The sequence below is a fragment of the Gregarina niphandrodes genome (genome assembly GCF_000223845.1).
Source record: "Gregarina niphandrodes unplaced genomic scaffold scaffold00007, whole genome shotgun sequence".
Taxonomy (NCBI): domain Eukaryota; phylum Apicomplexa; class Conoidasida; order Eugregarinorida; family Gregarinidae; genus Gregarina; species Gregarina niphandrodes.
Genome location: NW_011645778.1, coordinates 98,213 through 119,803, shown reverse-complemented (window position 1 = coordinate 119,803; position 21,591 = coordinate 98,213). Strand labels below are relative to the sequence as shown.

At 52.7% G+C, this 21,591-nt stretch overlaps 11 protein-coding genes across 11 annotated transcripts; 4 read left to right on the top strand and 7 right to left on the bottom strand.

Annotated features, from left to right (window-relative positions):
* Window positions 1–194: 194 nt before the first annotated feature.
* Window positions 195–3,398, top strand: GNI_050070 (C2 domain protein; the record flags this gene model as incomplete). The annotated part of the gene is made up of 1 exon (XM_011131414.1): window positions 195–3,398. The coding sequence occupies one exon, from the start codon at window positions 195–197 to the stop codon at window positions 3,396–3,398; it is 3,204 nt and encodes a 1,067-aa protein (XP_011129716.1).
* A 609-nt stretch (window positions 3,399–4,007) lies between these two features.
* On the bottom strand, window positions 4,008–4,391 carry GNI_050060 (hypothetical protein; the record flags this gene model as incomplete). Its single annotated transcript, XM_011131413.1, has 2 exons — window positions 4,008–4,238; window positions 4,377–4,391. The coding sequence occupies 2 exons, from the start codon at window positions 4,389–4,391 to the stop codon at window positions 4,008–4,010; spliced, it is 246 nt and encodes an 81-aa protein (XP_011129715.1).
* Window positions 4,392–5,650: 1,259 nt separating this feature from the next.
* On the bottom strand, window positions 5,651–5,926 carry GNI_050050 (hypothetical protein; the record flags this gene model as incomplete). The annotated part of the gene is made up of 1 exon (XM_011131412.1): window positions 5,651–5,926. The coding sequence occupies one exon, from the start codon at window positions 5,924–5,926 to the stop codon at window positions 5,651–5,653; it is 276 nt and encodes a 91-aa protein (XP_011129714.1).
* Window positions 5,927–6,122: 196 nt separating this feature from the next.
* GNI_050040 (OPT oligopeptide transporter) lies at window positions 6,123–8,387 on the top strand (the record flags this gene model as incomplete). The annotated part of the gene is made up of 1 exon (XM_011131411.1): window positions 6,123–8,387. The coding sequence occupies one exon, from the start codon at window positions 6,123–6,125 to the stop codon at window positions 8,385–8,387; it is 2,265 nt and encodes a 754-aa protein (XP_011129713.1).
* A 616-nt stretch (window positions 8,388–9,003) lies between these two features.
* GNI_050030 (putative tRNA-binding domain protein) lies at window positions 9,004–10,049 on the top strand (the record flags this gene model as incomplete). The annotated part of the gene is made up of 2 exons (XM_011131410.1): window positions 9,004–9,760; window positions 9,826–10,049. The coding sequence occupies 2 exons, from the start codon at window positions 9,004–9,006 to the stop codon at window positions 10,047–10,049; spliced, it is 981 nt and encodes a 326-aa protein (XP_011129712.1).
* A 209-nt stretch (window positions 10,050–10,258) lies between these two features.
* GNI_050020 (hypothetical protein) lies at window positions 10,259–11,112 on the bottom strand (the record flags this gene model as incomplete). Its single annotated transcript, XM_011131409.1, has 2 exons — window positions 10,259–10,798; window positions 10,861–11,112. The coding sequence occupies 2 exons, from the start codon at window positions 11,110–11,112 to the stop codon at window positions 10,259–10,261; spliced, it is 792 nt and encodes a 263-aa protein (XP_011129711.1).
* An 864-nt stretch (window positions 11,113–11,976) lies between these two features.
* GNI_050010 (RNA recognition motif protein) lies at window positions 11,977–12,932 on the bottom strand (the record flags this gene model as incomplete). The annotated part of the gene is made up of 3 exons (XM_011131408.1): window positions 11,977–12,486; window positions 12,610–12,778; window positions 12,823–12,932. 3 exons carry the CDS (start codon window positions 12,930–12,932, stop codon window positions 11,977–11,979), a joined length of 789 nt encoding a protein of 262 aa, XP_011129710.1.
* Window positions 12,933–13,455: 523 nt separating this feature from the next.
* On the bottom strand, window positions 13,456–15,080 carry GNI_050000 (putative transmembrane protein; the record flags this gene model as incomplete). The annotated part of the gene is made up of 3 exons (XM_011131407.1): window positions 13,456–14,579; window positions 14,818–14,913; window positions 15,011–15,080. The coding sequence occupies 3 exons, from the start codon at window positions 15,078–15,080 to the stop codon at window positions 13,456–13,458; spliced, it is 1,290 nt and encodes a 429-aa protein (XP_011129709.1).
* On the top strand, window positions 15,079–17,961 carry GNI_049990 (zinc finger protein; the record flags this gene model as incomplete). The annotated part of the gene is made up of 1 exon (XM_011131406.1): window positions 15,079–17,961. The coding sequence occupies one exon, from the start codon at window positions 15,079–15,081 to the stop codon at window positions 17,959–17,961; it is 2,883 nt and encodes a 960-aa protein (XP_011129708.1).
* On the bottom strand, window positions 17,881–18,514 carry GNI_049980 (cyclin-dependent kinase regulatory subunit; the record flags this gene model as incomplete). The annotated part of the gene is made up of 2 exons (XM_011131405.1): window positions 17,881–18,119; window positions 18,171–18,514. The coding sequence occupies 2 exons, from the start codon at window positions 18,512–18,514 to the stop codon at window positions 18,071–18,073; spliced, it is 393 nt and encodes a 130-aa protein (XP_011129707.1). The 3' UTR covers window positions 17,881–18,070.
* Window positions 18,515–18,529: 15 nt separating this feature from the next.
* On the bottom strand, window positions 18,530–20,901 carry GNI_049970 (hypothetical protein; the record flags this gene model as incomplete). Its single annotated transcript, XM_011131404.1, has 6 exons — window positions 18,530–19,171; window positions 19,208–19,443; window positions 19,639–19,690; window positions 19,759–20,068; window positions 20,170–20,791; window positions 20,862–20,901. Coding segments are annotated over 6 exons (1,902 nt in total), but the record flags the coding sequence as incomplete, so codon positions are not given.
* Window positions 20,902–21,591: the final 690 nt, after the last annotated feature.

Here is a 21,591-nt window from a genome sequence, read left to right as displayed (position 1 = left end):
TTATGACGATGATGAAATACAGTAAGTCTATTGCCTCGCCATTTTGTTTGTCGTATCACGTGTTTGTCATATCACGTGTTTGTCATATCACGTGTTTGTCATATCACGTGTTTGTCATATCAAGTGTTTTTTGTGCCAGGTTGCGTCTGATTGACGACCAGCGGAATCGTGATGGAGTGATAGGTTCTGGAATGATGGATTTGAACAATGTTAAGGGCACGAAGTTTTTGACGGTTCCAGTATATGATGGGGTGAAGTGCACTGGTTCTATCGACGTGGAGGTTGCAGTGAAGGATGGTCCGTTGCCTACGACTGACCTGTTTGATTGGACATCAGGTAATGTGCGCATGGTAATTGATCGTGCAGTGAATCTTCCTCCGGCTTTCCGTGGTGGTAAGTACGTGATAATTGATTTGGAGAAGCAGAGGGAGCAGACTTTAATTAGTAATGCGACCGCTAATCCGATTTGGCAGACGGCGATTACTTATCAGTGTCGGAGTGGCAGTAGCAATTGTGTATTTACTGTGTGTGCACACGATGAACAAGAGGATATTATCCTGGGACAGGCTACCCTGAACTTGGCTGAGGCCCGGCATTTGGCGGAGAGGGGTCAGTCGGTAACCAAGTTGAAGCTGGACGGTCTATGTAGGGGTACGGGTGGTGAGCTTTGGTTGGAAGTTCAGTTTGTTGCATATCCTAAGAATATGAACAAGTATCGGTTTCTGAAGATTCATCTTAACTCGGTTCGAGATATGATGCCAAATGCGCTGCATAGCGACCGAGCTAAGATACTGATCGGTATGGGTGGCAATGAAGTGGCCACTAGTTTGGCCCGTATTCAGACGACATATGACGAGTATTGTCTTACGTACAAGGAGACATTCGACGTACCTTACAACAAGGAAGAAATCATTTCCTTTACTCTCGTCGACGGGCAGACTGAAGAGGAGCTTTGCGGTTGCGCTTATGACCTATGGGCGGCTCTACGGCTGAATCGCGAAAGCATTCGTGGCGACCTTTGGCTTAAACATCAAGACCAAGTGTTGGGCAAGCTGCGCCTGCATCTCACCTATCTGCCGGGAGTACCAGAACCCTGGCCGGACGCTTGCATCGTGGATGTAGCCAGCCTTCGGTGCCAGACTTTCGGGGCCGCTCCGTTGACTGTTTCGGTGCGGGATGCCACGGCATACGGCAGCTTCGTCGACGGCTTCGAGGACGACGCCAGCGAGGACAGCGCGATCACCATGGGCAAAAAGTTCCACATCGGTCGCACATATGGCCTCAAATACGCTGGCCAGCCGAACATCTGGGTGGACGTGGCCATGGGTCCAATCGAGGTTTGGTCCTGTGAAGTACCCATCACTCGTGATTCCTTTGATGACATAGGCTACCACGACTATCCCCTCATTCATGCCGGCCGAGAGGTCGGCTGGATCAATCTCAAGCATCGCTTCATTGACCGGCCCACGTCCGTGACCAGCTGCAGCTACCTCAAGCTGCAGCTCACCGACCTGGCAAAGGTGCCCGCCCATTTTGGTGACAAAACCCCTGCGCAGGTCTACCTTACTGTGGACCTAGACCACAAGAACACGGTGCAGTGCCCGCCGATCAAGGTGCTGAGTGACCACGAAGAGATCTACTGCAACTGGGTGGCGCCGTACAGACAGCAGCCAATTATTCGTTTCACTCTGCGTGATCCGAAGGGCTTCCCTCTCTCGACGGCGGACCTGAACGTCTGGGACGTGATGAACAAGCAGGTCAGTCCGACCGACTACAGCCGCGGCGGGCGAGAGCGCCGCACCCGCGGATTGGATGGCTCCCGAGGTCTAGACCAGGTTCGGAGTATGGACTTATTGAGAGCGAGTAGACAACGCGGAGACGAGAGCACGCGGTCTGCCGGTAGTCGGCGGAGTCGCCAGGTGGAGGAAGAGTACCAGAAGCCGGCGAAGATTTTAGTGCCGCTGTACAAGAGGAACGGCACGAAGGGCGGGAAGGTATACGTGAAGGTGGAGTTCATTTACCACCCCAAGGACCTGCGGTTCCCGAAACAGTTGTTGGTGGGCTTCAGTCATGGTACGAATATCGGCGGGGATTACGCGTACGACCCTTCACGGGATGTGACGGTACGACTAAGGTCGGGCGAAAACAATATCGTGACACCGCCCAAAACGAAGAACAATCTATGGGGTAATTGGACGGCGATATTAGACATGGAGCCGGGCATGCATACATTGGCTGTGGAGGTGTATGATAAGGCTAGCCTGGAGGCAATTGGGTCATTGTATGTGCACATATGGGATTTATTCCGTAATCCCTTTGCGGAGTGGGCGGGGTCGTTCAAAATTACGAAAGGTAATGTAAATGTGGGAGTAGTGCATATGGCGATGCGTCTATTGGTTCCGCAGCGACTGACAGTGCAGTTCGGGGATGGACACGCGACCTACAAAGTACACCCGCGATTGCGGTACTCTAAAGTATTTGCTTCCGATTCCCCGAAGGATGTGCGACGTAAGTTCATTGCGGCCTGTCGCGAGATCGCAGAGATGAAGAACACCAATCTCTCCGACGAAGACCGGACCAAGTACCGCCTGGCGCAGTTGACATTGAGCTGCAAAACAACCCACGTAGACGTGGCTTCGGGCAACAAGTTGATGTTACCCGACAAGAGTACTCTTTTGTCTCTCTTCCCGGGGTGTACGGATAAGACCGACAAGTTAAAGGTAATTGATTTGGCGATTATGAGTGTGAGCAAGGGCAAAATGCACAAGGTAGATGCCGAGCCGGAAGACGGCGCTCTCGAACCCTGCACAAGTTTCCCCACGGGCGAGTCGGCCCAATCACGCGTGGGCACACTAGCCCGTATCGAATTGCCCTGGGTCAAAATGGCCTCCGATCATTCCAAGGTAGGCACACGGCGCAACAGGCTTTCGGCACTGGTTGAGAAAACCTTTGAACTCCATCCCCACGGAGACGCTCCCCTCGGTGCCCTCGGTTACGCCGCAATCGCCCTTACTGAGACCCAACGCCTCGTCCACACACTACGTTGGACTCACGCACTCTACGACCGTGTCGACCAATGGGTACCCGCCGTCATACACGCTATAACCAGCGCCAACTGCCTCGTCTCCCGCATCTCACCGGTGGAAACGGTTGTCGGGTACGACCTACCCGATTACGCACGAACTGTCCACGTCTCCAACAATCGACTCCTACCCGCCTTCAATGAGTCAGACGTCACCGACCGTGGACGCAAAGCACTCGTCTATCGCAACTGCGGCTCCGGACGCACCGTCAAATTCCGCTCAAACGGCATGGGAGCTTGGACACCACCCGCCCTTCCAAGAACCTCATCCATGGCCCGACTCGCCAAAAAACACTCGGACCCACTTATGCGCTAACTCCCTACCCCTCCCTGTGCACCAACTCCCTACGCCTTATGCGCTAACTCCTTGCGTACTATTTCTTTCCACCGCTTACCATTCAGAAGCTTTCTCTAACTACCTGGAACCTTGTTTCCAACCACGCGGATGCCTTTTTCAAACACTTGTACTAGCCGCCGGCTAGTACAACATGGGGAGAGGAACTCTGATCTGCTTCGAAAGCCGCTGGATCCCTGATCTCGATAGGGTGAGGGCGAGATCAAAAGGACGGTAATCAGAAAGATCGGTGTAGGGCTGCATGTGAGGGATAGACGGCCTCACTGCCGATACAGTACCCGTGAAGAGCATCCGTCTCGTGTTTCGTGGGTATCGGGGTGGCGGACCTCCTCCTTCATATCTTTTGCCAAAAGCATCTCAATGTTGTCTACCTGAACGTCCTCTAAGTTTATCGCGAAGACTCAAGGCCCGACAACCCTGCCGGAATGCGGATTCCTGTCGACCCCAATCATGTAACTGGTTTCACCGTGTTTTAAAAGCAGCTAGCGTGCTCGTGACAATACCTGTCGTTTGGCTATGTCAAAAAAAACCTGTCTGTCTATACCTGTCTGCCTATACCTGCGCATTAACTCAGTGTCTAAGAGAGTGCGTCTTCCTGGACATCTTCTTGGACTGCAGCAATCTCTTCTTCTCTAGAATCTTGCTCATCTGCATAAACTTCGCAGCATCAGCTCCCTGATGATATGACATCAAGACGGGAGCCCTAATAGGGTGCTTGCCCACACCCTCTTCCGCGTGCTTCACACCAGTAGCAACGGTGCTTCTGCCAGCGGTAGCGAAGACAGCAAGCATGACAATAACCTGCAGGGATTAGAGCGGATAATGTAAACTGAAGACACGTTACCAAACGAATCAAATGTATGGTCAATTAACACCACAACTCAACGCTCATGAATCGCGGTGTCTGTTGTCAATGTCTTCTTAATGGCTGTCTCTTACTTGGAAGAACTTCATATTCAATTCGTTCGAGTCAGATTAATTGGTGTGATAAATTAATATAACGTGTCTGAACTGGAGTACATCCTGTCTCTCATATTCGAATACTGTCCCACTATATCACAGTTGAAGATCTGCTGGGTCGAAAACTCCCAGGACAGCCATAAAATGAGTTAGTTACAGTTACTATCCTTTGCCGGATTAATCTATTCAAAAAGCAGATCTAATGAAAACCTTTCACAGGCATACTTCCTTTCCGTTCTTCTCACGCTGGCTCAACCTTCCTGCCCTCGCAAGCGGATTTCATTTCGCCTGAGCGGGTTAACAATGCCTAAGCGTTCGTCTCCATCTCAGAAAGTACGCATAACCTAGTAGTCGGGTACGCAATCTTGACCTGGTATGCAATCTTGACCTGGTATTCAATCTTGACCTGGTCTGCTTGCGGCGGTTTGTGTAACCACACGAAAGGGACTTAATGCCTCAAAAACAACTTGTTTGACTGCTTCATCAAATCGGCTTTGCGAGCGGCGAGCATAATCTTCCTCTCCGGGGATTGAACAGACATAGGGATGGGTCCTTCGATCTTTTTCTGCATGCCGATCCCTTCGATGGCATGAGATACCCCGCTAGCAGATACAACCAAAGCGACAAGAGCGGAAACTTGGAGGAACTTCATTATATAAATAAGGAACAGATGTACAGATTCTCAGATGATTTCCAAAAAAAACTTCGGTCCAAGAGAGGGACGCCCAGTCGTACCATCGGCCACTAAAAACTAGGCAGGCTGATAGACATCACCGGCTGTGGGTTCGCCTTGGAGCCAGGCTGATGGTTCCACTTGCCCTAAACTAAGCTGGGGCACTTTTGGTCGTGAGAGCGGCTGAGGAGGAGAAGCAACAAGTGGCGGCGAAGTAGCCGCAGGAGGGGGTGAGACCTGCTTGATTGACGACACCAGGAGTGATCCCGTGTGAGGGACCTGTACGTTGTCCAAAGGAGTATTCATTGTCGTTGAAGATCCAGATGAAACTGTGCCCGCAGTACCGCCTGCAGGATTAGCCGTAACGACTCTTTTACTAAACGAAATGGACTCAAATCCGGGGGATATTGACTAGGGAGTGTTGACTATAGGTGTTGACTATAGGTGTTGACTATAGGTGTTAGAATATAGGTGTTAGAATATAGTGGGGATCAGGAATGTCAGAGTGGGTGTCGGAATAAGAATGTGGGAGAAGAATAGGGGCGGTAGAAAGTGATGAATGCAGGAATAAGATAGGTGTTTACTCATCATGGACCTTCGATAGTATGTTGATTATCTGTGAAACGATAGTTTTGGCATCAGTGGTCTGTAGATCTTTTATGCATTGGACGAGCATATCGCTCAGTAGCTCAAAGCTTGTATCCATCTCAGTCAGTTTATGTTGGGTTTCTGTAAGCTCCTTTTGTAAGGTCTGCACCTGTCTCCTGAGCATAGTATTTTCGCAGTTCAGAAGTTGCAATCGCATTTCCCGGATTTCATCTAAAGAGTAATCGCCTGTAGAAAACGCACCGCTCATATCTGTAGACAAAATTAAGATCGGGTTGGGGGGCCGGGGTTAAAGGGGGCCTGGAATCAAATGGATAGGATTGACCTGGATGTGCACACGTTTGTTGTCCCGATGATATGGAGAAGACTTACGTGTGTGGTCCATGTTTGAATTGTGTGCGACAGCTGGATGATGATATAAAATAAAATAATAATTTATCTTGTCCATGTCAGACTACGGAGGGAAGACTTTTGGTGAAGTGACTTCATTGTCCAGGCAGTCGTTCATTCGGCCTGCGGACGAGGGGTCATTTGTGCATGCGGTGAGCACTAAATCCGCTGCATCGAGAGCGACTTTGGAGGTGGACCTAAATTCGACGGCCCCTCAATTTACAATCAAGGCCTTGATTTCAGGCACTGTATCGGGTACAGTCTGTACCTTTTTAGCTCTATACTATGGCCTTAAGACTGGTATAACGCCATCTCTCAACATTTTAGGAGGTGTCCTCGGTTTTGCTCTTACCAAGTTATTAATGAGGACTGGTGTATTCGGCGATACCTTTACACCGCAAGAGAACGCGGCTATTCAAACATTGTCTGTGGCCATCTACTCACTTTCCTACCCTTGTTTTGGGTTCACGAATGGCTGGCTGGCACTATCGAAGGAATGCTATGATTATCTGGGTGCTGGATTCGAAGGCAACAACCTCTCTGACACTGTTGATGTTAACTACTGGAGAAGTGTTGTATGGAGTGCTTCTTTGTTTTCTTTCGGGTTCTTTATTGCGTACCCGTTACGCAACTACTACGTTATCAAGAAGCGTCTAATGTTCCCTTCGGGAACAGCTACAGCCTACGTTATTTCTGCTCTGCATGCCTCGAAGGAATCAGCACGCAAAGGCTTGGCGATTTTGGGCAAGTTCTTCTCTCTCGCATTCGTCATCAACATGCTTACCTGGGAGTTTGAAGGACTCGCGGCCTTTCCTGTGTTTGGAATTGAAGCTGCTAAATACGGCTGGGCATTCGATTGGGATTTGGGTAGCTTCGGTATCGGCATGCTCCTATCGCTACAAATTAATGCTTCGATGTTATTTGGGGCGTTATTAATGTACGCGTTTTTGCAGCCACTTCTGAGCAACCATTTTGATGGCATTGGCAAGGATGATTGGTTCGACAGCAACACGGTTGCTTCACCGTATCTTGGACTTAAGGCATACCCTCTGTTTGCGGGTCTTGCGGTGATGATTGTGCAGGGGATCTGGTCGGTGCTTGAGATTTTAATTACGGTGGTTATCGCCTACGTGAAGAAGGAAGGGGAGGAAGAAGTTGTTGATGAAGAGACCAGGAGAAGAGATGAGATCTTCGAAGAGAAGGGTTTCCCGATTTGGGCAAGCGTAGTCGGCTACTGCATTACGGGTGCGGTTACCTGCATCGTACATTACTTCATGCTAGGGACCAAGTGGTATCAGACGCTCGTGGCACTGATTATTGTACCGTTGATTGCCTGCTCTAACATCGAGGGAATGGGTCGCACAGATTGGGACGTGGCTTCGTCTTACGGCAAATTGATGATGTTCCCCATAGGCTGGTGGAATCATGGAGGTTCAATTAAACCGGCATTAGCCGTGTGTCACACCACCATTTCCGGATGCTCGAGTTCGGCCGCACTAATGCAGGACTTCAAGACGGGCTATTTACTGGGTGCTTCGCCTGCTGTGATGTTCTACTCGCAAGTATTTGGCTGCGCTCTCGGCTGTCTGATTTGCCCGGCCTTGTTCGTGCTCTTGCGTAGTGCCTGGACGATCCCCACAGCTGACCCGGATGCGTTCATTACGGGATTGTATGCTCCCATTTTCCGCACACTCGCGATCGTGGCGACTGGTTCTGGGTTCGGAGCTCTGCCTAAAAACTGTCTTTACATTTGTCTCGCCTTCGTCATTCTGGCCATTCTGCTGAACATCGTCATCTTGATCTGTCAGCGTTATTGTCCCAAGATGGTGACCTACATCCCTGAGCCGTCGGCTATGAGCATCGGCATGATTGTGGGCGCAGGAGTGCCCTTAGAATTCTTCGTCGGCGGGCTCATCACCTGGTTCTGGGCGCGCCATCGACCCGAGCAGTGTGAGGAACTTAGGGCATACATTGCCTCCGGCTTCATCGCCGGCTCCGGCTTCGCCGTCGTTCTCCAAGTCATCGTCTCACTCTGCGGTCTTAAGCCAAACATTGCTGTCGGCTTCCTTACCACGAACACCACCCAGTCCTACATGGGCGCCAAGGAATGGGTCATGGCTGCCGTAGCCATCCTTTGCACAACCGGCGCAATTCTCCTCGGTGCTTACTGCTGGTTCAGAGCCGATGACGCTCCCACCGATGCCGACGAGCAGGCACGCCTGCTCGACGGCTCGCGCTTCCTTGACAACGAAGACATCATCGCCTCGCCCAGGTCGCTCTCAACCTCCTCTGAAGGATACCTCGAAGAGGAGGAAGTTTAAGTATCCTCCTCGGCTGACAACGTATCAAGCTTATCGTGCTTGGTCGAGTCGACGATCACGGGACGAATGTGCCGTGTGCCTAACTCACGACGCATGTGCTCACGTCATGGACTGGTTCAGAATTCATTCATTACTGTGCTCTCGCCGCGACGTTTCTAGGTCTGTCTGAAGATCTACCCTTCGTGGCGCGAGAACTCCGCACAATAGACCGGCTACAATATAGCTCGAGTTCTATAGGCAACCGAAGGCCCTTACTGGGTGCTTCACAAGCGATTCTATGAGGCGACTTTTTTTGTACTCGTTTTACTATTAGCTAAGAGTGCAACTATTTTATGCCAGAAGCTGTTACATGTCAAAAGCTGTCCGTGCTCACAAACCCCCTTCCCACACAACCCTTTCCCACACGCCCATTGCTGGTTGGTCATGAGTCCAAAGAGGATATGAAACAAAGTGGGTGGTAACAACGTGGGTGGTAACAACGTTCCGGAAAGTCGGAATATAAATGTTGGGGGCAAACGTTGGGGCATATCGACTAGCTAACGTCGTTTGGGTGCGTTCGGAAAGAATTCTTCGGGGTGCTGTGGATTAAAAAAACTCCTTTCTGCGGGAGCCATATATGTCGCTCCAAGTCACGAAGTACGAGATCCAGGATGACTTAGGAGAAGGTGTGAAGGACCGGTTGAAGGTGCAGTTCGGGCAAGAGTTTGTGGAGTCGTGGTCAGGCACTCGTCTGTTGTCAAAACTGGAGGTGCAGGAGGAGAGCCGTCGTCAAGGTCATGGATATTCCCTCTTGGTCCAGTTGGATAAGACCGAGAAGCGTTTTATTGTATCGGTTCCTTGCTCAAGTGTGCCTGGATTGAAGCTGGCGAAGGCTGTCGGGTTGGCACCGGTACTTGTACATTGGGCGGAAGATGTGCACAGCCCTCAAGTGCCGTCTCTGCTGGTTCCGCAGGTCCTGTTCGTGGGGGGGTCTATGGTGTCTGCTGCCCCGTCAGAGATACAGCCTTTGGTCGAGGACTTCCGGTCATCTTTATGTCTGTTATGTTCGTCGACCCTCAGTCCCGTGGCCACCCGTAGCATAGCTCTCATGCTGCGTTGTGTCGACGCCTGGTGGATCCGTCATCGAGTCAGCCGTCTGTCCCTGTGTGTCACCGCAGAAGCCCTTGCAATGTATCTCTCCCACCAGGACCTGGAGAGGTTGTCGTACTATATTTCACCCGGCTGCCACGTCTCCTTGGTCGCAGACATCTGGCCAGTAGTCAGCCACTTCGCCCTCAGAGCCATCATGCTTGGCTCACCCCAAGTTAACGAACTGCAACTTAGTCCTTTCCAAAAAGCAGCCCTCATCGGCGTGGGCTTACAACATAAAAAATGTAAGCTACATCCCATCCATACCATCCCCGCGATCCGTCGCCCAGCTTCCATCACTTTGTTGTAGTCTCCGTCGTGGCTCATGAGTACGACATACCCGTCGACCAGGTCCGAATCCATTTCAAGCTCGGCTTGAAACGCGTCCGCGACTATATAATGGCACTAAGCTCTGCAGAAATCTCCAAGGAAATTGAGCAGAAGGTAGCAGAAGCCAGGGCGGACGTTCTCAAAGGAACAGAACGGGGTACAGTAGCAGACGAGTTAATCGATGTCATGAACGACGCCGTATGACGCCGATTGGTTCCCTGTCCTAGTGACCTTTCCAGCGCTGACGATTTCATAGTCCCAGTGGCCTTGTAGTTCTAGTGGCCTTGTAGTCCCAGTGGCCTTGTAGTTCTAGTGGCCTTGTAGTCCCAGTGGCCTTGTAGTCCTTTCATATTTCCCAAAGCAATATTAGTATGAAGCATTGGTCCCGATGTACCTTCATCTTTTCTCGCAATCTACTGTGGTGCCTGGGTGGTCGAGGTAGTGGTGGTAATAACGGGTTGGTAGGTGGTCGGGTTGTAGCCTAGTCTGGTCTGGTCCGGTTCAGGCAGCTGGTCCGGGTGGGCATGTTTGATGACGCCGCTGACCACGGCGTGTAAGCCGGAGCCGGTGCTATCTTGCATATAGGCTTGGCATACCTCTTGTTTGTTTTGGTAGGTTCCATGTAGGTACGCGAGTAGATGAGAGTACTCTTCGTTCATGTACCGCGAGATGAAGCCGACGCGATTCGACGCCACGAACCAGGAGCCGAGCATGCGGTCTACCCCAATGTTCAGTTTCATGCGGCTCGGCGTAAAGCAATTGAGCGAATAGTTGTCTTTACCCCAGGGAGCGCAAACGTCCACCAGATTGCACCTGGCAGCATCAGGATCAGCTGCCCAGTCCAAGTAGATGTCGCCGATCTGGTCCATCTGCAACGTCGGCAACGCCTTGAAAATATCGCTAAAGTCAATGGCAATCAAAGCACTCCCGGTTTTTGAAGCCGTGGCAAGCGTCTGCAAACAGGAGTGTGTCAAAGTGTGTCAAAGCGCGTGTCACGGTGTGTGAGCAGGGCTACTTGGTAGTAGAAGATGTCTAGGCCAGCGGCAACAAAGGACATGTGCACGTCAATGCCACAAGCAGGCTCGACCGCTTGGATGCAGGTCAGGGCGTCCTCGTAGGTAAGTGTATGATCAGTCTGACCCGGTAGATTGGCGCATTCCGGCACCCGGTCGCAGCAGTTGTCTGGACAGTCGTAAGCGAGGTAGTACGGCCCGGTGATGGCCGCTGCATGACAGAGAAGCAGTGCTAGGCGTGCAGTTTTCGACATTAGTAAAATATGAGTTTTCGTCTGCACGAGGCCTTCGACCAAAACAGTGCTAGGTGGTGCGTCCTGGAAATGTGCCAAGTGGACGAGAGCACGGCTGACGTCTCCACCACCACGCCGAGGTCCTCCACAGGGGGCCTTGAACCGATCGCCCAGGGGGGTCCGGGAACACGTACCAGAACGGACCCGGTGACACGCACCCGAATGTCGCTTCCTCCCCAAGAACGGCCCGGACGCGCCTCGGGGAGTGAGGGCACCGAACCAAACATTACCGGCAGCATAGAACCACCGGCGACGGAACCGGTAGCCGCCAAGAATTCGGCAGCCGCGAACGACCCGGAGCACACTGAGATCCTATATTCATTGAGCGCCAACTGTCAGGGAGAAGTGACCCTCTATAAAGACAATCGGCGATATGTCGGCAAAGAAGAACCCCTCAAGCAACCCTTCCTGGTCTGCAGGTGAGTCCCTATCACCTACGCGACACCTACGCGACACCACGCGCCTAGGAACGTGCTTCTCTGGGGTGTGCTGTATGTAACGGGTACCCATTTGTAACGGGTACTCGCTTATGTAGCGTACTCGCGAATGTGACGTACTCGCTTATATAAGGTGTGCTCAAAGACTAGATGTGTTTCAGCCAGACCGGAACGACCCAAGAAATCCTACTCCTGGCCATGCTCAAAACAAAGATCGTGTTCGGGTCCAAGCCGGAGTACTTTTGGCTGTGACGGCCTGGCTACGATGAACCTTCGCTGGGGTCGGCGCGCAGGTCCTGCTTGGCTGGACTCAGTCCTTCAATGCTTTCGTGGGTGGAAAATCGGCTTTCGTACCTGCAAAACAGTTGTTGTAAATTAGCATGGCGACTTACCTAGGTGGCGATCGATCCCTGCGGCGTGGCGGCGGCCGTCGGCCGTAAGGTTCTCCACGAGGAGGCCGACGGTCGTCGTCCCTTCGGTCGTCCCGGCCACGGTCCCAGTCGTCTCTGCGATCTCTCATATCGTCTCTGCGATCTCTCATATCGTCTCTTCGGTCATGGTCTCTCGCGTCATAGTCTCTTGGGTCGTAATCGCGTCTGTCGTCAGAAAGCCTCCGGTCATCTCTCCTGTCGTCCCCCAGCTGCAATCTAATTCTCGAAGACTCGCCTTGATGCGAGGTAAAAGTCAAGCCCCGACAAACCCGGATGGCATGACGTGCCTCCTCCAGCGTCGGATACTCCACCACACCACTCCCATCCCGTCCCACATCTGCATACACGCATTCCCCGCCTTCTCTAAAATGGTCCTTCAAATCTTGCCAAGAACCAGACGCTGGTAAGCCCGAGACGTGGATCGCGTATGTACCTCGACGACTGCGATCCAGCTTTGGTCGCCGAGCCTCAAAACTACCTCCTGCCAAAAACAAGGATTCATCGGGATAGAGAAAGAGTCACGCGGGAGAAAAGACACTGGAATACGAGACATTGGGATATGAGAAAGAGCCGGTACGTCAAGGGAGGACAACATCATGGGAGAGCGGGGCCTTACTTCGAGGCGGAGGAACGGATCGATAAGGTCTCTTTTCCAAAGGAAGCTCCACTCTCACGTTCTTTCCAGCGATCTCAATATTGTCCAACTCCTTCACTGCCTGTGCCGCGCTTGTTTTATCCGCAAAATGAACGAATGCATAGCTAATAACAGATACACATGAATGCCTCTAGGTGCAAATTAATACCTCTCATCTGACACGGTCTTCTTTATGTTAATGTCCAGAACTTTTCCGATCTTTTCGAATTCTACCGCCAGTTCATCGGCAGGGATGTCGCGCTGTATACAAACATTCATTACAAACGGCCATTTGACTCACCGGTAAATTTCCAACGTAGCACCGACTCATCTCCGGGTTCTAGAAAAGTCCTGCACACGTGTGTGCTGGATGCTTTTTTGTCTATTTGCTTGTCTTTCTATTCTGTTTGTCTACTCACCGCCCCGTGACGGCTGTGCTGTCGGCGGTGATGTCTATGGCGCGGCTTTTATAGCCACCCTGTTTTAAAGACGGAGTGTTGCTCGTCATTGGTTTGTTCTGTATCGAGTGTTGGTTTGACAGATGACTTGAGCGTTGGACCTCCATGACTGGCGAGCAGTCTCGAGATGCTGGACTTTGTCGGGGAGACTTGTTTTCTTGATCGTCTTTCAACAAGCTGGTACTGCTATCGCTTCTCCCCGTGCCGGATATCCTAAAAGACCGCGAACCTGACACCTGCCCGTGCCGACCTGAGACCAGCGCCGTCTCCACCCGAAGCGGCCGGTGTGGAGGAGTCTGCCGTGTGTAACCGACCAATGCAGCTAGAGTGGACCCAGTGTGTCCTCACCTTGGCACGGAAACTAGACTAGCGGTGGTAACTAATAGCATTGTGATGGGGCTGATGTAGGCCATGGCGGTGGTCACCTTGTGGCTTATGGGTAGAAGGTTGTCTATCAAAGCAGAAAGCGGACTGTATGCCCAGTTGGAGAGGTATTTCTTCTGGAATATGATGAGAACAGGCAAGAGGCTGTCGGAGTAGAGGAAGCCGAAGGCTCCAGCGGCGACCGTGAGGCTGCAGCAGTTCTGCTTGATGTGGACGTGAGCTGCGAGGGCCATGTCCGCGAAGATCCACCGGACACAGGCAAAGACGACTGCTGACAGCAGGCCTGCTGTGAGGAGAGCCGATAGCACCATGGCTTCTGGCGAGCCAACGGTAACTGCCTCCAGCACCGGGCCAGTTTTGACCCGCAAGAAGGAGAAACACAGGGAAACGACGCGCCAGAAGCCACCCACAATGGCAGCCACAGTGGGTATGAGTTCGTATGCCTGCAAGTACGCCTTCAATGGGCGTGGCACGTAGTCTCTCCAGCCTGCATTCACAAATCCTTCCGCGGGCAGCCTTTCTCCGCTTGGTCCCACGCGGTAAAAGTCGTCCCACGGTGAGGGGGGAGGCCGAGTGAGCGGGGGACTAAAGTACTTGGTAATACCACTGAACGTCTCTTTATGGAGCGCCTCATTGTTGAAGCGGGTGGTTATTACTCTGAGATGTCCGGCCACGAACTCCACTGCCGGAGACTGGCTAATCATGATGGTGAGCAGCGGGTGTAGAATACACACGACCGCTAGTGCAAAAGAGTTAGCGGCTGCGAATAACAAGGCCTTAGTGACTACTTCTTTTCTAGACATGCCACTGACACTAGAAGCGGGACTCGGGTTCCTGAAAATCTCGCGCACACTTTGCAAGGCACTCGCTCGAAACCACGAACATCCAGTCAACCCGCAAAACACCGCCAGTGACAAGATTGTCGTTGCCGCAATGCCCACCGTCCAGTGCGGAATCCACACACTATACAGATCTTCCACCTCGGTAGCTGACACAGCCGGTGCCGGGGTGCCCAACATCATCCACAGAAACGCCCCCATCAGAGCACCCTGAAATAACAACTCCTTGCGAAATCGGATCGTACCTCCAATGCGAGCATCATTCTCTTATTCATGGAAAAAATTATTTGAACGTCTTCTGCACAGCCTTATCAGTCGCTAAAAAGGGTCACAGCGTTGAAGCGCTCAGTGAGAGTTGCTCTGGGGGAGGGAGCTGCTCCCTGGGGGAGGGAGCTGCTCTCTGGGGGAGGGAGCTGCTCCCTGGGGGAGGGAGCTGCTCTCTGGGGGAGGGAGCTGCTCTCTGAGCAGCGGGGGGGAGCTTACATTTGCCACATTCCTTGCAGGACTTGAACAACGAGTCCTGGATATCCTGGAAAAACTTCTGAACCTTCTTCACCCCCTTCTCAGTGTTCTTCACTCCTACAACAAACAAACGCTCCTTGCTGTACCATTGTGGCTGTACCACTGTTGCGATACCACTGGTGTGCGGGATCGACGTGTGCGGATCGTTAGATACCTTTCTCCATTGTGCACCCCGTGTCTTTGGCCTTAAAAGAATTTTCGGGAGTCGCGTGTGCGAGACACATGGATAAACCAGCTACTAGCTCCAGGGCTGACGGGGGGCCAGGGGCAAGGGGAACCGCAGGCACTGCTCCCTCTCGGGATTTGGGCGTTGGTTCGGAGGAACGCGCCTCTACTAATTCAACACGCGGAAAGACCCACAGTCGCAAAACTCAAGGCACCAAGCCGGAAGGTGTCAAGTCGGAGGACAAGTCAAGTGACCTGCCTGGCAAGACAGGCGATCGACAGGGCAAGTCAGGTGCCAGGTCTGCGGACGCAAAGGCCACCCGAGTTTCTGAAGGCCGCGGACCTTCCGACGGCCGCGGGCCCTCCCATGGCAATGGGCCTTCCGACGGCAAGGGGCCTTCCGAAGGGCAGTCGAGACGGCCTCGATCCCACCGACGCAAGCCGAAGCCCTCGCCCACGACTGGTGAGACGGCTGATGACGCTACTGGTGACGCTAAAGGACCGTCGTCGAACGCGTCTAAGCGGCCGGCCCGCGGACGAGGAAAAGCGGAGGTTAATCGAGACGGTCTTGAGTCCTCTGCTGCCCGTGGCGGTTCGTCCGCCCGAGGTGCAGCCCGAGGTGGTAGTCAATCGACCACCCGAGATGGTGGTCAGTCGACCACTCGAGGCGGTGGTCAGTCGACCACTCGAGGTGGTGGTCAGTCCACCCGCGGAGGGTCGGGTCGCGGTCGGGGTCGTAGTCGCGGTCGGGGTCGCGGCCGCGGAGGCCCGCTTTTCGGTGTGCCGCGAGGGGGCCGAAGTAGCGACGGCAGTGAAGAGGAGGAAAGGACGCCTGCGGTCCAGGCCTTCTTGGGCCAGCCGGGTGTTGCTCGTTCGGCGCACGCCGTTGTGAATTTGAAGACCGTGCCGTTCAATTGGGAGTTTGAAAAACGGGTGCTCAACAACTTGTATGAGCTCCGCGAAGTTGCGCAGGTTGACGCCCACGACCAGGGTACGCCTACCGAGGGTGTCAGCCTCGAGGACGTCGCCGAGTCCTCAGAAGGCGAAGACGACAGCTGTCTGGTTCCTCCGCGCTCAAAGACGGAGGAGGAGCAGTCTGACAACGAGGACGACTCCGGCTTCGAGGACGCCCTCGACGATGACCGGCAGGGAGAGGAAGAGGAGGACGAAGAGGGGGAGGACCAAGGCAAGAGTGAGGACCGGGAGCGGGGTGAGTGCGGTGGTTCGGACGAGCCGGAAAGCGAGGAGGAAACTCATGATTCAGGGGACCCTGCCGGTCGTGCCGTCCAGGACGGTCGTGGGGACCAGGACGGTCGTGGGAAGCAGGACGGTTGTGCGGAGTCGGGCCCGAAGGAAGACGGTGGCGGGGGCGTGGCGTCCGCGGCGAAGGACGGCTGCGGAATGTTGCGGGTTGGGAAGGTGGTGTTTAGCTTTGTGCTGAACCCTTCTGATCCGGATGTGCCTGTGGATATTTTGTTCCCCCAGGGACTGAAGTTCCATATTAAGTTGGACGGGTCGTATCCGATGAGCGGGCAGAGCGTTTCAGTGGATTGCGTGGTGACGGATGACGACATTGACGTGTGGGCACGACGAGTTATTCGGCAGTGGGCTCGTTGTAATTGGTCTGAATGTCAGAGGACCAACAAGCCGGTGTACTCGTTGATCAAGATGCTAGACAGGGACCTGTATACTCTGCTATTGGAGGCGGCGGAGCAGAAGTCAACGAGTACTCTTCGTGAAGGTCCGTGGAATAGCGAGGAGCAGAAGAAGCTAGAGAATGCCCTAGTCTGGTTTAGGTCGTATAGGGATCCTAAGGTGAAATGGAAGAAGGTTTCAGAGTACATGGGAACTCGTACGCCGAAGCAGTGTTATCTCCGCTTCCAACAGTGCTGTTGTGCAGTAAAGGAGTTTGAGGAAAAGAATCCGGAAGTCACCGCACAGGTGCGCGAAGATGACGAGAGTGAAGAGGATGGCACAAGACTCGAAGATCAGCTGGAGGCTAAGCAGGTGGACATCAAGGGGCAGCTGCAGACCTCGTCTGCGCTCGCTACCAAGGACGGACAATCTCTTGTCCCCGTGGGTGTTTCCATGAAAGGTGTTACGTACTTTTATTGCGGCCATCTTAGGGCCATCCTAAGCTGCGGTAAGTGCGGGAAGAAGCTGAGTTTGGATACGGCGGTCGCCCGGCCTAACAATCAAAACCAAGCCCACATTGAATACTCGAATTGCAGCAACTGTCACCTTTCTTATAAAGTAGAGCTCATCGGTCTTTTCTGTACACCGAGCGCATCTGACGGCGAGGCCTCTCCTACGGCCAAGATATTGATAAATGGCGCCAGCATTGTAGACCTGTTGCCGAGTGATTTCATGTGCGCTTGCAACACGTGTAACGCCTTCATCCGGTATTCAGAACTGCTCCCGGGGCTGACCAAGTCGGTGAACTGCCGACACTGTCATGCCAAGACCAGTTTGCACTTAGTAGGTATCAACGTCACCGGTCAACAACCTTTCGCCGCCCTCAAGGCAGACGGGAAGACGCTGCTGGCGGAACACCGACCACGGAGGGCCGTGGACGCGTACAGGTTTGTGGTTGGTCAACCACTGCCTAGAGAAGGAGCTTGCTCTCACTACAAGAAATCCCATAGATGGTTCAGGTTCCCTTGTTGCATGAAGGCTTTCCCTTGCGACAAATGCCACGACGCAGACAGCGACCACGTCTCGGACGGCATGGCCACACGCATCATCTGCGGAATGTGTTCTCGCGAACAAAGTGCACAGAATCAAGAGTGCCCATGTGGCAATGCATACAGGGCCGCTTCCACCACTCACTGGGAGGGAGGCCGAGGCTGCAGAGACTGGCAAAAAATGTCCAAAAGAGACCCCAAGAAATACAAGCTCAGGCAGAAAGAGGTCGAGAAGCTTCGCAAGAAGAAAACATAGACTTTTTAGCACTTCCGTCTTTCAACCATTAGCTTCATACCCAGATACATTACCCCACCTTACATACGTCCACTTCAGTCCTTGGTGACTCCGTCTTACGTCTGGCGCTTTAATGACCGTCTCGGCGGGGCCTTCGGAAGCACAACGTGCAATCTCGTCTGCAACCATCGGCCATGCCCACGCCACATGCACACCCGTGTTCAACTTACTCATGGATCAAGTACAACATCCAGTCACTACTCATGTGGATGTACAGCTGTGTAACCACGTCTTCATAGGGCAACAACGGCTCATTGGCTCGTCTCGCAGACACCTGCAAGCCATGGTAGCTGGGCCCGTCATTGTTTTTGCGCCCGTAAGACACCAAAAGTTCTTTTGCTTTCCTGATGATCTTCCGCGGCACAGTTATATGACGGTACACAAACTCGTGGTCGCTATACTGAGGGCTGTACAACATGGACCCTTCAATGGTCTGGTGCTCAAGGGTGTTCTCCAGCACCCACGCCTCAGAAATCGGCCGCATCTTAGGAATGTCTGTACCTGCTTTCTTCATATTTGTCAAAAACATTTATTCTGCTATTTCAGTGGTAGCCTGCTCCGCCCTGCCTTCGCTTGACTTATAACTCACGCGGTCTGGACACTTCACGTGCACTTGACGAATCGAAAACTTGTACGGGTCCAACCCCAACCACGTATCTTCCATGTGCGTATGCGAACACTCACAGCCCACCGCCAAACGTCCCCTCATCGCAAAGGAGTGCTCGCCACTTGGGTGATACTCCGCTGGCTTATCTCCGAAGTCCGCGTCTTCTAACTTATTCAAATCCGCCGCCACGAACATTATGTCGACCGTGCCACCCAAGAAGTCGCTGTCATCTTCGTCTTCGCCCGTTGTCCCTGCGGTGCCTTCCTCCTCGGTCGAAGCCGGTTCCTCAGCCTGCAACACTCTAAGGGGAGGAGATCTTACTTCATCCAGCGCAGAATCTCTCAAACGCGGAATCTCACGAACCACCCCACCAGCTACCGCCTCCGCCGGTTTGGGGGTCGTCGTCGTAGAAGTAGCTGCTCGCGTCGTCGCCGGCGGTGGAGTCGTTATTCCAGGACCTCCAGAAGTTGGAGGTAATGGTACCAAGCTTCTGCTAGCAATAAGTTTGCATTTCTCTACACCTCCGTTCATCAACGCAAAGTTTTCTTCTTCCTTGAACCCATTCTATTAGAAATCTCGTTAGTTGGTTCCGAAGCTTACCTCCTCCATGTTTAGTAGATAGACGACATCCGGCTCATTGTATCTACCCGACATAACATGCAAGGCCTTCGCCAGGTTCACGTTTGTCCCGAACGGGGTCTTTGCGAACGCTAAGTCCCCTTCCTTGGGAAGCAGAGCGCCAATATTAGGTCCATCAATATCCTCGGGGTCGTACGGACCAAAAAGAGCGCGATCCCACGCGCTCATGTCCACTCTGACGTTTCCGGATGCGATATCTGTAGGCGCAGAGTGAACTGCGATAAGGCAACCAACTAACGCCGGCGATCTCAGCATTCTTCCGATATTGCGCACACGCGTGTGCGAAGTAGCGCGCCAGCATTGCCACCTAACTAAATATGCCATTGATTGACAAAAAAATGATCAGGAGGAGGTCTCGTCGAAATCCGAGTGAGAAAGAGACGAATCATCACGCAATCCGAAATCGGTAAGAGCATTAGGCAATGGCCCTCCAAGATCTTGATTCTAAAAGAATATGAGATTATTCCGTATGTAGAGCTGATCATCACTCATTGGAGGCCCTGAGCACTTACTCTGATGGTCTGGATGTAATCGACATGCCTCGCAACCTTATCCCAGTGCTTTGTTGATTGTAATTTTTCATTGATCCAAGAGTCGTTGGAGGCTAGTGCTATTAAATCCTCCGCTAACCTCATTATATGCCAAGTATTACCACAAGGGTGTTTAGCTTGTCGTTGTCGTCGTGATTGAGGGTTAGTTTCGCTTCGAACTTTACAGCAATGCCGCGCGACTTTGACCGTTTTCGGAATAAATTCCGTATCGAATAATAGCATCCGGATGGCTTCCTCTGTAGGAGACTCGACAATCGTGGATAAAAAAGAGCTAGAATGCAATGAGCTGAATTTGGGTGGCTGATGCAGGGGGTGTTTTCGTCGGAGAGTGTTGGGAGAGTGATTTAGTGTAATAATATCTCTCCTGCTTACTGAATGGTATTGTGAAGAATAGTACACCATTTGAAGTTGAAGAGTAGTCGGACACAGGAGGGAATGAATTTGTATATGACGTTTCTGGTGTGTGGGGAGTTGATTTTAGCCAGATGTACAAGTACTCTAGAGTATGCGATGATTTCTTTGCCGACTCGTGGTTTTTTTTTGTTAAGATCATTCATCATGTCTTTGGTCTTGGTACTTTTATCATTGAGAGTGTTTAGCATGTGGGTCATGAGAGGTCGGTTACATAGCCTCTTAACAAAGGCCCAGCAGGCATCTTGAGTACCACGACTGACCGCTGCAGTGATGTTGGAACTATTATCCGTCACTTTACGCACCTCCTGAACCGGTAGCGCAAGGTTCTCTTCAGTCGTCTCAAACTCCGGATCAGCCGGGGCAATCACCGGAGTCAAAGTCACTACCGACGCAACACGCGTACTCCAACCGCCTTCCACAATATCCTCACACTTAGCCAACAGATTCACCACCACTCGCAACAACGGAGCCTTCCACTCAGGATAGGGCGCGTGACACTCCAATTGCTCCACCAACTTGTCCACAAACCGTGGGCCCAGCATAGCTTGCATAAACTCGTCGTACTTGTCAAACATAATGTCTATCCAAACATACATGTATCGACACACAACGGTGTATCCCAACAGTGTATCTCAACGCACAGATCTTACAAAGCAATTGACATATAAGGTCCGCCAGATTATCAGCCCTCTACAAACACACGCAAGTCATTGGTCCCCACCTATACCCCTAGAGCACCAGTATTAAGCATACAGCATATGTATCGACGCAGTCGCCGAGTTGGATGAGAAACGAAGTGGCCATGGCGCTACAGAGCTCGGACATTTTGGGGGTCACGCTGAGCATGATGAACTGTCGAAAAGCGTCAACGGCTTGCTCGTCGTGTGTGTATAAAAGGAACCTAAACAGAACCAACCGTTCGCAATGTGTGAAGCCTCACATTTGGGAACCTGTCTGTGGGACTCACACGAGAAGATCAGGAACTCGGCAAGCGAGGGACTCGCCGGGCGGGGGATTCGTCGGGCGAGGGATTCGCCGGGCGGGGGATTCGCCGGGCGAGGGATTCGCCGGGCGGGGGTGTAGTTACCAGTTGGTCAGGTTGTCCACGGAACAGACGAGCAGCCCTGGGTTGACGGGGGGAATCGCCTCGCGCAAGATGGGAGCGAGGACCTCCGCTGTGCCCACAGCATCGAACGCCATGAACCGCAACAATCGACTCCAAAACTCCGGCGCCGTCTTGCTACCTAACACGTCGGGTTCCCTGCAAATGGGTGTGCACAAAATCCTCCAAAACTCCTCACTCGTAATACAGGCACTGCCGAAACATTGTTAAACCAGGATTCGAACCATCCGCCTTCCAGATAGGGGTGGTCGGGGGGG